Raw genomic sequence first — 12,978 nt, forward strand, 5'->3', positions numbered from 1 at the left:
GGGGAGGGAAGGGGCAACGCTTGGCATGGCGAAGGGGGACGGCGAGCATGCCGGCGAGCACAGGGCCAACCACCGCTGTGCTTGCGTGGTCTTTTGTCCTTTTCCTCCCACTTTTTTTCCCCCTCACACCTTTTTTTTTTTTTTCCCTCTTTTCCCTCCCCGTTGCTTTCAGTGCTGCCCCAGCACCCAGCTCCTTTGCGCCCCCACCGCCTTGGCCGCTGCCTGCACTGGGGAACAGGGAGCATCTGCGGCATCACTGGCTTTGGCTGGGCGGCCTGAGCGTCGCGGAGCCCGCACGCAGCCCTGCCGGCAGCGATCCCCGCTCCTGGCACTAAAATAAACCCTTCTCCAATATATACTTCTCTTTGAGGCCTCCAAAAATAACTCTTGAAAACAGAGGCGTCTCGGGGGCCGGGCGGCTGCCGTCGCCCGTCTCGGCCCCGCGCATCGCTCCGTCTCCTGGCGGCTTCTCCCGGCTGCGCCCGCCGCCTCCCTTGTGCTTACGGCCGGCGGCCCCGCGGCGCCCGCGCGCCTAGAAGGGGGGGTGGTCCGTGTCGTCCAGCCAAGAGGCCGGGCTGGTGGGGAAGTCCGGGTAGCCCACGCTGCTGCCCGTGGAGATGTCGGAGGTGGGGCCGGGCGCCAGGGCCCGCAGCGCCGGGCCGCCCCCTGGCCCGCCGGCCGCCAGCGCCAGGCTGCTGTCCATGGCATACTCGAGCAAGGGCGGCGGCACCGGCAGCGACGAGATGGACGAGGGTGACTGCGGCAGCCCGTAGGGGCTGCCGTCCCGCAAGTCCTGGTAGGGCTGGCCCGGGCCCTCCACTGAGAAGCCGCCGTTGAGCAGCTGCCCACCGGGCACCTCGGCACCGCCGTACACCCGGTTGGCGTGGCCCAGCTCGGAAAGGATCTGGTCGTCTGCCGGGAGCAAGGAGGGATGGCGGTGAGCAACCCGCGGGCCCCTGGCCCCCGCCGCCCGCCACCCAGCCGCCCCGCTCACCGCGGAAGCTGAGCTCGCTGTCACTGACGCCGCAGTCCTCAGCGGAGCTCTCCTTCTCCAGCTTGCCGCTGCCACCGCGGCTCCGCTTGACGCTCTTGTAGAACTGGCCCCAGCGGTGCCGCCCCGCGTCTTTCTTCAGACGCTTCTCCTTGGCCCGGCGGTTCTGGAACCAAACCTGGGACCCAGCGCCCCACCGTCACCGCCACCAGCACTGTCACCACCCCACAGTGCCCTGGCACCCCAGCACTGCTGCATCCTGGCACCACAGTACCCAGCATCCCAACACCCTGGGACCCCAGCACCCTGACAGCCCAGCGTACCCAGCACCCCAAGGCCCCAGTGTCCCCTTCATCCTGGTACCCTACCACCCCCACCCAGTACCCCATCATCCCACGCAGCCTAACACTGGCCCTCAACAAGCCAGCATTCCAGCGCTGTGTCATTCCAGCATCCCAAATCCCCCAGAATTCCAGCTCTCCAGCATCTCTGGCAGCACAGGACCATAGCACCTTGGCATCCCCATCCCTCTTCCCTAGCACCCTGCTACCACTATATCCTAGCACCCAACACTCCAGCATCCTGGTAACCCTCTATATCCAGCACCCTGGTATCCCAGCACCCCTGGCACCTCTATGCCACAACCGCCTGCAGCCCAGCACCTTGTTACCCCCAGACCCCAGCACCCAGACCCTCCATGCCTGGCACACGGGGCCCTTCACTATGGGCTGAACCTGCTCCCACCTTACAGGAGCTTCACGATGGGTGCCCAGTGGGGCCCAAAGATAGGCCTGTTCCTCACAAGCACAGATGGAGGCAGCCCCAGCACTGCCCGCAGCATATGCCATGGCCCGGCCACCACTCGGCTCAGCAGCCAGAGGAGAGGCCATGGGCCTCCTCGGCCTTACCTGCACCACCCTCATGTCGAGCCCCGTCTCGGAGGAGAGCTGCTCCCGCACGTGCCGGGCGGGCTTGGGCGAGTTCTTGTAGGCATTCTTCAGCGTCTCCAGCTGCTTGGCTGTGATGGTGGTTCGGGGCCGCTTAGCGCCCGCCTCTGAGTCATCTGCAAGAGAGCCACCGGCTCGCACCAAACCCAGCGCCGTGACACGCGCTGAAATGGCTGCTGCTGCCTACCGTTCTGCTTGGCCGTCTCATAGTCCTCCTTGCACACCAGCCGCCCATCCTCCATGAGGTAGAACTCATCGCCCGTGGCCAGCTGCCGGCTGCAGATGATGCAGGCGAAGCAGTGCAGGTGGTAGACGAAGTCCTGGGCCTTGCGCACCACCTGCGTGGGGGGGATGCCCTGCTGACAGGCCGTGCATTTTGTCCCGAAACGCCTGCAAGGAGAAGCGGTGGCCATGAGTGCCCCATGGGGAGGGTGCTGTGGCCGGCCGGGGTGACAGGGGCAAGGCAGCCGTGGGCCTGAGCACGGGCAACTCCCAACACATGTGAGAATCCTCCGAGGGGACAAACCCACCGTGCAGGGAAAACGAATGGTGAATCCTGCCCGCCTGGGCATGGACTGTGGGATGCCAGGACTCGCAATACGAGGCTGCAGGGCCAAGCGCAGCAGTGCGGGCACAAGCCAAGTGGAGAACAGTGCCACAAGCGAAGGAGGAAACGTGATGAAAAACCTCCCCGTGGTGCTGGCAGCACGCGCTGAGTGCTGCCTTTCCCCCGGCACGCGGCCCCGGCGCTGAACACGCGCGCCCCGCGGAGCGGAGCGAATCGATGCCACGCGCCGCCGCCTCCGAAAGGAGCCCACCCAGCGGGCCGGCAGCCCCGGTGGCCGGCAAGCACATGGCTACAAGGTGGCCCGTTGAGGCGGCACCACGAGCGAGCGTGTCCCTGCGCGGCCACCCGCCCTCGGATCAATGAGCAGTTGAAACCAAGGTGAAGCGTGTGAGCGAGCGGCTGCCGCGGAGCTATTGATTGGCACAAAATAATCTAGGCAGGACCTAATCTAAGAAAGTCACTGATCCTTCAGCTCTAATTAACATTGATCACCTGCACCTTTTGGGCAACTATTTAAATGACTCAGAGATTAATAGTCTGGGAAAATAGTGCGAGCAAAGTGTTGGTGCCGAGGCCGCAGCCCCATTGGGCTACAGGGGGTTACAGAAGCCCCGCTGACCTTCACCTGGCCAGTTTTCAGCTTTATTAACGGCTCTTATTTATTTATCTGTGTTTATAGCTCAGCCTCAAGGGGCAGCAGAGATTCATGGGGAAATTAGAGGTGATTTTGGCTCTCATGGGAGGGCCGCCAAGGTGGGCTGAGACCCAGGAGCAGCCACCAGCCCTGACAGTGAGGGAAGCAGCCGAGACGGGTGGCCACTAAGCCAGGCTTGGGAGACAGGGAAAGTCCTGCCGGGATTAGCGCGGCCCCATAATCACCGTTTAGCCGGGCGCCATGGGGTGCGGCCGGCTCAGCCTCGATGCCCACCCGCCAGCAGGAGAGGCCACCCACACATGGCTCATCCCCGAGCCAGGATGATTAGGGCCCCGGAAGAGCCATTTCCCAGCTAGCAGAGCCAAAGAAGCCACTTGTGGGGAAGTCTGTTTTCCGTCAGGAAAGAGTCATCCCAGGTTGGTGCCTACCACAAGCTCCCAGTGCCCCAAGTGCAGACTGAGTTAAAGGTCTGGCACTACCAGGAGGGAAAAAAAAAGGGGGGGGAAACACGGAGAGAGCCACAACCTCAGGAGAAGCGAGGAGCGGTGCTCGGAGCAGCAGCACCAGCTCCGTCTTTGTGCAGGTTTCTCCTGCCCTCTAGCTCCGAGCAGAGTGGCGCAGCGCGATTAGCGGGCCAACCCACTAGTCCAATTTGGGCTTAAAAATGTAAAATAGGGAAGTGGGGGAAGGGGGAGTGAAGGGAGTATTAGTGAGATTTGGGTCTTTAAGAAGGTTAAATCCTGGCAAATAGCATTCAGCCTGTGGCAGCTCTAAAGCAGCAAAATTCCCTTTATTTAAACACTTGGGCTTAAAAAAAAAAAAGAAAGAAAAAAAGAAAAAGAAAAAGAAAGAAAGATAAGAAAGATAAGAAGAAGATTTGGCGGAAATTGTGCTTAAAATTGTGCTAAAAAAAAAAAAAAAAAAAACAGTCTGGCACCCCTGCAGCGTGGTGCCCGGTGCAGCATGATCCCATCGCCGTCAGCGCGGGTACAGCCTTGCTTGGGCTGTGCGGGCTGCCGCGACGCGGGCACTCACTTGAAGAAGTCCTCCTTGCAGTAGACGCTGCCGGCGCGGGAGAAGCAGCGGTCGGCCAGCTGCACCTGGCAGTCGGCACACTTGAGGCAGGAGCTGTGCCAGTGGCGGTCCAGGACCTTCAAGATGAACTTGTCCAGGATGTGCTGGTTGCAGCCGGCGCACTGGGGGATCTCTGCATGGTGGGGTGGTGGAGAGAGAAGAGCAGTGTCAGCACCCACAGGGCTAGCAGCCCATGACCAGCCCCTTCCCAACCCCCCGCCCCAGCTGGTGCAGCACTTTACAGGGCCACACGCCACTCGCAGGTGTCCCATAGATGCACTGCCACCTCCCACCTGGCTGTGCCCTTCCTTTGCAATCCTTCACCAAAGACCATGCACAGACCTTCCCTTCCCCACCCTGGCTTTTAAGCCACCTGTAGCCCCCTGTCCCCCCCTTTCCCCATGTGTCGCCCTGGCCCACTTCTTCCTCCGGGGTGGTCTCTCAGCATCCTCCATGGGCTCCTGGCCTGCAGGGTCTCCTGCCGTTGCGAGAAGCTCCCATGGGGTCTGCCTGGATGAGCCCCCATAGAGGAGCCTCATGCCTGATCCTCACACGTCCTCTCTAAGGTGTCCCCCACAGACAGGACAGGAGCTGCTGCTCAGAGAGGACCTGGTCACAGCTCAGCTGTGCCGGGCATCCCTGGCCAGGCTCAGGACAAGAAGGGGGTGGCGAGCGGGGATTTGGACGAGTTATTGCAAACTCAGGCTGTGCTGGCAACTGCCTGCCTGCTCTGGGGTAGGGGCCAGGGGGCTCCCGGCCCTAAGGCACAGGTCTCCTCCACCCCACCAGCCGCACGCCATGAGGAGCAGAAAAGCGCTGCTGGCAGCCACGTGCCCACGGGGCATCCAGCGCCAGGGCCAGCACTGGCCAGACAGGCGGCACAACAGGAGCTCTGGCCTGGGACAGAGCAGCAGAGCCAGCCCCAACCAGGGCACATCCCAGCCCAGGGGACACCCGCATCCAACCCACTTATCCAAAACACAGACACACACGTGCAGGGACGCACGGACACGGGCGCGAGGTGCTCCTCCCTCCTTGCTGGCTCTTTCCCTGCTCAAAACCTCCCTGTGCAGTTGCCTGGTTGCCAGTGCTGTGGTCCTGGGCACATTTGGCTCCAGCTGAGCACGGAGGATGCTGGAGAGGTACGGCACCTCTGGGAGGCAAGGTGCCAGCTTCTCCCAAGCCCTGCCCTGGGATGTCCCTTCCCAGATGTCCCTCTGCCCCATTTCCAGCCTTTTATCCCAGAGCTTTGGAGCCCTCTGTAAAGATACATTTACATCCAGCCACCCGGCTCCATATACAATGTCTGCCTATAGATGGGCAGCTTATAGACATCAGAACGGCCAGGTGTTCATCCCTGTTTGGATGCGACCACTGTTGCGAGTAAACAGGCAGCGCTGTAGAAGTCTGCGGGAGCAGCTTGCACAGGCAAAGCGATGCACACGACGCTGACACGCGTGCCAGCAACAAGATTGATTTTGGAAAAAAAAAGAAAGAAAGAAAGAAAATGTCCGGAGCTGGAGCGTAATGGCCCAGGAGATGTTTATGCATGAGGTCTGACTCCTGCTCACACCGGGAGCGCCCGTGCCGGGAGAGCGGCTGACAGTAAATATCTGCTCTCCTTTTTTTTAATGCTAGCACAAATCCCACGCAGGATTAGGAGCTACTCTATTGTAGCCAAACGAAGTAGCTGAGCTGATTGCCTTCTTTATGGAGCAGCATTAAAAAAAGCCCTCGTGCACATCAGCTTAGGAAAGGCAGCTCACAAGGAGAGGAGAAACCCGAGGGGGACAGACGGGCACCAGGGCTGGGCACGACCGGGGGCTCCTGGTGAGAGGGACACAGGGACCTGTCGCCTTCGCTTCCATTGTGCCACAGTGCCAGGGCGGCCCCGCGGCCCCGTCCCAGAGCAGCGAGTCCGGCTCGGCCCCCACGCGGGGAAATGGCTCGTGGCAAAAAGGGAGGACACAAGTTTGTCTGCCCTGGGCACTAGGGGGAAAAGGGGAGTGGAAAGGGAGCCGGTGAAAAAAGGGGAAAGGGAAAAATGAGAAAAGAAGGAACGAAAGGAAAATTCAAAAAAGGAAAAAAAAAAAAAAAAAAGGAAAACGGGAAGGGAAAGGAAAAAAATGAAAACAGGAAGGGAAGGGGAAAAAAAAGGAAGGGGGAAAAGGAAACAAAAAATGGAAGGGGGGAAAGGGAAAAAAATGTAGGTGGAAGGAAAATAAAAAAGGAAGAGGGGAAAGGGGAAATAAAAAGGAGGGGAGAGGAAGGGAAAGAAAAAAAGGAAGAGGAGAAAAGGGAAAGAAAAAGAAAGGGGGAAAGGGAGAATAAAAAGAAGAGGAAATGGGAGAACAAGAAAGAGGGGAAGGAAGAAAAAAGGAAACATCAGGAAAAGGGGAGAAAAAAGAAAGGGGAAAAAGGCAAAAAGGAAGTGGGAAAAAGGGAGAAAAAAAAGAAGGGGAAAAGGTGGAAAAGGAAATGGAGAAAGAAAAACAGAAAAGGGGAAGAGAGAAAAAAGAAAGAGCAGAAAAAAAAGAGAAAAAATTAAAGGGAAAAAAAGGGGAAGAAAAGGAAGGGGGAAAAGGAAAAAAGGGAGAGGGAAAGGGAATAAAAAAGAAAAGGGGAAATGGACACAGAAAAAAGAAAAATGGAAGAGGGAAAAAGAGAAGTGAAAAAAGGAAAAAAAGAATGGAAAGGGGAAAAGGTAAAAGAGATGAGGGGAAGGAAAATGAAGGAAAACAGTGAAAAAAATAAAAAGGAAGAGGCAAAAAGGGGAAAGAAAAAAGAAACAGGGGAAGGGGAAGGGAAAAACAGAAAAAGGAAAAGAGGAAAAAAGAAAGAAGAGGGAAAAAAGAAAAAGAAAAAGAAAAAGAAAAAGAAAAAGAAAAAGAAAAAGAAAAAGAAAAAGAAAAAGAAAAAGAAAAAGAAAAAGAAAAAGAAAAAGAAAAAGAAAAAGAAAAAGAAAAAGAAAAAGAAAAAGAAAAAGAAAAAGAAAAAGAAAAAGAAAAAGAAAAAGAAAAAGAAAAAGAAAAGCAGACACCTTATGTAAATAGTAGTCACCGGAGAATGAAGACTGAGCACAACTGAAAATTATATTGTTACTGTCTGAAACAATATTACTAAAGCACACTTTAAGTTACTGATAGTACCTCTGGTGAAATCAGTTTATTTCACAATTTATCAGAATGGTTGGTTACAGCCAGAATTAACTGGCCTTCAGACCACATTCCTTGCTGGGCTTTAAGTCTGCTGCATTAACGACAGTAGAATAAATTAAATCAATGTATACATAGATTGCATAGGTCCCTCTTCTCCTTCTTACTCCGAAAACGTGGGTTTCTTCCACATGAGAATTATCAGGTCTGTCTTTTCAGCGCATTTCTGCTCTCACTAATGCCACCACTGCCACCAACAACAGCCGCATGCTGCATTTACCAAAATTTATTTGTTAACCCCAATTCAGAGACTTGTCAAAAACGTCCAGCTTGATGAGGGCATGTGGCACAAAACCCTCTTGAGGCAGGTGCATTTATTGCTATTAAAGAGTAAAGCTTTTCCATTTATTTCATAGATATATTGATATATATATCAATATTGATATGTATATATACACACACACACATATTTTTATATTCTCACACACTCGCTAGTTGGCAAATGTTGGAGCTTCCTCATTCTTGCAGGCAGCACCGCAGTTTCATTTCGATAAACAAAAACCGCAACTAATGCTTCAATATCTTCCTCCACATAAAAAAAAAAAAAAAAAAGAAAAGAAATAAAATTAAACAAAAAGCGCAGGGAATCGGGGCTGTTTTCGCTGCCCGCGCTAGCAGAGGGGAGCAGCTCTAGGGACCGGCTCTCGTTGCCGGGGCTGCTCCTCTTCCCCTTGGCACGTTTATTCCCGGGGCCGGGGGGGGCTCCGGGAATTTCTATCCGATTCCCCGCCCGGAGCAGCCCCCGAGCGCCCCGTCCTGCGGAGACCGCAGGGACGGACGGACAGAAGCACGGGCGAGCGGGACAATTTGGCGCTAACCCTCTGTTTCCAAACGGATTTTTTTTTTATTTTTTAGCCGGGGGGGATCCCCTGGTTTTGGGTCTATCCCAAAGCCGTGCCCCAGCCGCGCACTAGAGTAGCTCGGCAGCTAGCTAGATGCGGATGTATGTATATATGTGTATGTACATATATATATATATGTATGATTTATAAACAGCAGCTCTATCTTTACATTACAGTCTCCCTGATGGAAAAAGGAAAAAAAAATAACGACAGCAACGAAACTCGCGGGGACCCTCAGGAGCCCCGCGAGGGCAGAGCCCGCAGAGCGCCGCGGCAGAGCCCATCCCCGGCGCGTCGGGGCCGCGCTCCCGCCCGGGCACTGCCAGCCCCGCGCTGCGCATGCAGGCGAGCCGCTTAATTAACGCCTTTATTTGTTATTCGATTTTATTTTGCCGGGGGGCTCCTCCGATGACTCGCGCGAGGAAGAGGAGGAGGAGGAGGAGGAGCGGATCATTCCTGCACAAGCGAGGAGCCTCCAGCTCGTTCCACTGCACCGCAGCCTGCAAACGACTTTCCCAGCGCCAATTAATCAAACTCCCCCCCGAGACCTTTGGACAGAGGTTGCTCCTGCTGTCTCTACCCGGGCACCGTTCCCACAGGCTTTGGCAGAAGTTTTGCCTCAGTAAGATTTGCAAAACCGTAACGATAATTAATATTATTAACAACGCCGGCGCGAGGCTGCAGCCGGGCTCGGAGCTGCTCGCGGCCGGGGGGACGCGATGCTCCGGGAGCCGCGTCCCTACGAGCTTAAGGAGCCTCGACGGTGGCTAAATGGAGGGGAAAACCTGCGATTTAAGAGCAACTAGAAATTAAAACTCCGAGTGCTTCTCTCCGCAGTGCAGCCAGCGAGGCAGAGGCCTCCGCGCTCCTTCCATTTTTCCCAAATGGGGGGCTCCCTCCCTTCCAGGCGAATGAGGCGCCGCTGGGACGATGGCCCCGGCACAGCTGGCGCAGCTGGATTTGCCCCTGGCTCCACAGGGAGCCGTGTCCCTCGCGCAGGATCGGGCCCAAACGCGGGATCCCGTAGGGAGGCGACGGCCCCGAGCGTGCGACGGCCACGCGGCAAGGGGAGACCCAGCTCCTCCCCATAGACAGCAGCGAAACTTTCCTAGCACTCCACCCCCCCAATACTACGTTTATACCATTTTTGTACTTCAATTAATAATAATAATAATTAATATATATATTTAGAAAACTGTTCGATTATTTCCTCCCAGAAATAATCTTTCCCTGCGGAAATGGCACCGGCAGTATCACAGAGAAGGGTCAGGCTGCAGCCGGGAGCCAAAGCGGAGCTTTTTGCTGGGCTGGTCGCTACTCCGAGGTGATTTGGGCACCTCATTTCTTGCCCAGCCCAATTTTCTGGCCCTCAGGGCCACGGCAGTAAATGTTACGCGGGGCCGGAGCAGGGGGGCGGGCTGCGGCGGCCCAGGCTGCGCTGCCACCGAGTCCATCTCGCTTCCCCTTTTCGGGAATTTCTCCCCTCCTCTGGCGCAACGGGATAAGGTTGAACACGCGTATTTCCCGCGGTAGAAACGAAAAAACAAAAAGCAAAACCCGGGAGGGGAGCCAAAACAGGGATGGAGGTGAGAAACAGGGAGCAGCGGCTCTGCCCCCACGGCAGCCCTGGTGCTTGCAGGTGGCACCGGCCTGAATCCCCGGGAATAAAAATCAAATAAATAAAAAAGACTGAAAACGAATTAACGCCGACCAGGGCCAGCTTCGCGCCGCCGGGGGAACCCTGAGAGCGCTGGGACAGCGGCCCCCTAAGCCGACGGGGTCTCGTCGCCCCCGGCCCGTGTCTCAGCGCGGTGCCCGGCGCAGGGTGCGCGGCCTGGACGCGGGTGCGGAGGGGGCGCCCATACGGCGGGGCCGCCTGCAGGAGCCTGCGGGGCGCAGGGTAACGGGGGCCCCGTCCCCCCCGCTTCCTAAAGGCGCTGCTGACCCAGGCCCCGCGTAAACACCCGCGCGGGCACCGCGCCCTCGCGGGCCTGTGTGTCGCGACATGCGAGTTGTCGCGGGCAGGGGCACCGCCGCGCACATTCACACACATGATCCGCCCCCCGGCCGCCCCCGCAGCCGCTGTCCGACGGCTCGGCCGCTACGCGCCCCGCGGCACCGCTCTCCGCACCGCGCGCTCCCGCGGCTGCGGCTCTCAACGCTGCTATACAGGGGAAAAAGATACATATATATGTGTATGCATATGTACATACACACATACGCACAGACGTATAGATGCAGAATAAAGGCAGGCGCCTACGCGGACGCAGCCCCCGGTGCATCCCGCCCAGCGCCGCGCACCCCACGCGGCTCCCGCTCGCGCGGCCGCGGGAGGAAAGGCGGGTCGCGTCCTTACGTTGCACGGGCACGGGCACGCCGAGCATCTCCGGGAGCCCCTTGACGGCCCCGTCGGCAGCGAGCGCCGAGCTTTGCATCATGTTATTGCACCGGGGCGACAGGGAGCGGGCGGGCGGCGGCGGGAGCCGCGCGGCTCCTCGCACCTCCGCGCCCGCGAGCCGGGGCCGGGCCGCGCCGTGCGAGGCCGCTCCGCTCCGAACCGGGCCGGGCCGCTCCGCTCCGAACCGCGCCGCCCGCCTTTGATTCATTCACACTGCGGGGAGCGCGCCTGACGTCACCGGCCCCGCAGGGGGGGCGGTGCGAGCCGGCCCCCTGCAGCCAATCGCCACGCCGGAGTGGCCCGGGGGCGGGGCTTGACGGCTCTCGGGGCGTGGCCTGGCTGCATTAGGGGGCGGAGCCTGCGCGGAAGGGGCGGAGCCTGTACCGTGCCCCGCCCCGGCGGCTAGAAAAGGAGGCGGGGGTGGCGGGAGGGGAGACACGGCGGTGTCGCGACAGGCGCTGTCGCGACATGTAAGCGGGAGGGGTGACATGGAAGCGCGCCTCAGTGCAGGTGGGATCCCGATCCGGCCTAACTCCCACCCCCCCACACACTCCTGGCCCCCTGCCCTCAGGCAAGTCTGGTCCTGGAGGTTAAAACACTGACCATAATAGCAATAATCATTCTTAGCGTTTTTATTAGTTATTATATTATTATCATTATTTATCATTAGTCAAAGGTGGGAGGGAAAAGGGGGAAAAAAAAGTGCCTTTACATTGCACTGACACACTGAGAATATGTAACTATGTTATAACACTAGCAATAACTATATTTTTTATCATAAAAGAGCCCATCAACCAGAGGCTGGGGAAGCAGCGGGGCTGCAGGAGCCTGTGGGGAGCAGCGGGAGGCCCGGGCCAGGCGGTGGGTGCCACCGGCCGGGGGAGCGGGGCCGCGCGGCGGGCGCTGCAGTGCTGCAGAGCATCTCATCAATCAGCACGCGGAGGCAGCGAGCCGCCGTGAGGCCCCCGGCCTGAAAAAAAACACCCGCAACCCTCAGATGAGCCCCTTATTGAACATTCCCAATGAACTGAGTGTGTGGGGAATTCAGCCCATTCTCCCAGCAAATTCCCGGCCATCCGCTCTGCCAGCCTGGGCAGAGACCGGTGCACGCTCATTGCAGCAGTGAGGCCCCCTCCGAGGTGTCGGCACACGTGGGTGCCGCCTTTGCCCCCCCTTGCATTTGTGATGCTCTTCCCCTAATGCCAGCACCCCCGGCCACCAACTCGCCCCTCCGCTCACGGCTCCTGCTGATTTATCACCCGCCAGCCCAGCTCGCAGCCCCCCGCTCTGCGGGGAATCCAATTTTCATTCATTTTTCCGCTCTGCCAGATTGATACAGACCCTGCTGCCCCGGGCCCTATTACTCATTGCTGCCCCACGGGAGCTCCCAGGGAATGAACCCCCCCCACCCAGGCCATCCTCCCGCAGCGGCCGTGCCCAGCCCGAGCACCGCGCTGCTCCGGGCGGCCGCCGTGCCAGATTCTGCCTCCCACTGGCCTCGCACCTCTCAGCCCCGCTGCTGAGCCCCACACATGGGGAACAACTCAAGCCAATGGGCAGAGCAAGAGGGCACAAAATCTCTCTAAGCAGGCAAACATAGATATATATGTTTATATACATGCATATACACACCCGTATGGGGTGTGTTAGCTTTGCGTGTCATTATTAGCTCTGTAAACTAGATAGTGGCTTCCATAGAACGAGTTTGCCAGGTCTCAGCCAGGTGTTGCAGCACATGTAGGATCACCTGATCCCGCTGGATCTAGGAGGACCCCTCCACAAGGAAAGCAGCCCCCCCTCCCACCCCAGAGCAGCCCCACGGAGACGCGTCCCCACTTACCGGTAGCAGCCAGGATGGGCCCCGTGCCGGCAGGGCCTCTGGTGGCGACGCTCTGGTCTGTGCTGGGGCCGGGGAGGAGGCAGCAGCGGCCGGGGGGAACGTGGGGGCCTCCCAGGAAATTCAATTGCGCCAGGGGCAAATGCTATTAGGGAATAGCCAGCAGCTCCCAACAGCCCGTGGCCATTTAGGTAATTAGCGGTGGCCCTGGCTCCCCCTCCCGTGAGTTTGGCACAGCGGAGGCTCCCTCGGGAGAGCCGGGGACCCAGGATGCACCATTCCGCCTGGACCCCAGGGAGCCGCCTGGGATGCCCTCCCCCTGTGCCGGGACTCCCCGGTGATCCCTGGCCGCTCTGGCACATCCTGGCTCTCCAGCCCTGCTCCGCATGGTAGGACAGGGACGGCCCCAAACAGGATTACGGAAAGGCTCTTTGACCGACTCCCTTTTCTC

The 12,978-nt window shown here is 58.1% G+C and overlaps 1 protein-coding gene across 1 annotated transcript; it reads right to left on the minus strand.

The window, feature by feature from the left end:
* Positions 1–532: 532 nt before the first annotated feature.
* On the minus strand, positions 533–10,730 carry LHX4 (LIM homeobox 4). Its single transcript, XM_088524897.1, has 6 exons — positions 10,649–10,730; positions 4,197–4,368; positions 2,126–2,328; positions 1,900–2,054; positions 995–1,169; positions 533–912 (listed from the first exon to the last, which is right to left on the minus strand). The coding sequence occupies exons 1-6, from the start codon at positions 10,728–10,730 to the stop codon at positions 533–535; spliced, it is 1,167 nt and encodes a 388-aa protein (XP_088381023.1).
* Positions 10,731–12,978: the final 2,248 nt, after the last annotated feature.

This window comes from Tinamus guttatus, unplaced genomic scaffold (genome assembly GCF_059628265.1).
Source record: "Tinamus guttatus ecotype Peru unplaced genomic scaffold, ASM5962826v1 Tinamus_guttatus_pri_ptg000215l, whole genome shotgun sequence".
NCBI classification, from domain to species: domain Eukaryota; kingdom Metazoa; phylum Chordata; class Aves; order Tinamiformes; family Tinamidae; genus Tinamus; species Tinamus guttatus.

Excerpts from the sequence above, each read along its gene's own strand:
- LHX4 (XM_088524897.1), bottom strand. The coding sequence starts at position 10,730 with ATGATGCAAAGCTCGGCGCTCGCTGCCGACGGGGCCGTCAAGGGGCTC. Across the intron at positions 2,329-4,196 it reads TGCAAGGAGGACTTCTTCAA|GCGTTTCGGGACAAAATGCA; the intron begins GTGAGTGCCCGC and ends TTCTCCTTGCAG. Across the intron at positions 913-994 it reads CAGCGAGCTCAGCTTCCGCG|ACGACCAGATCCTTTCCGAG; the intron begins GTGAGCGGGGCG and ends TGCTCCCGGCAG.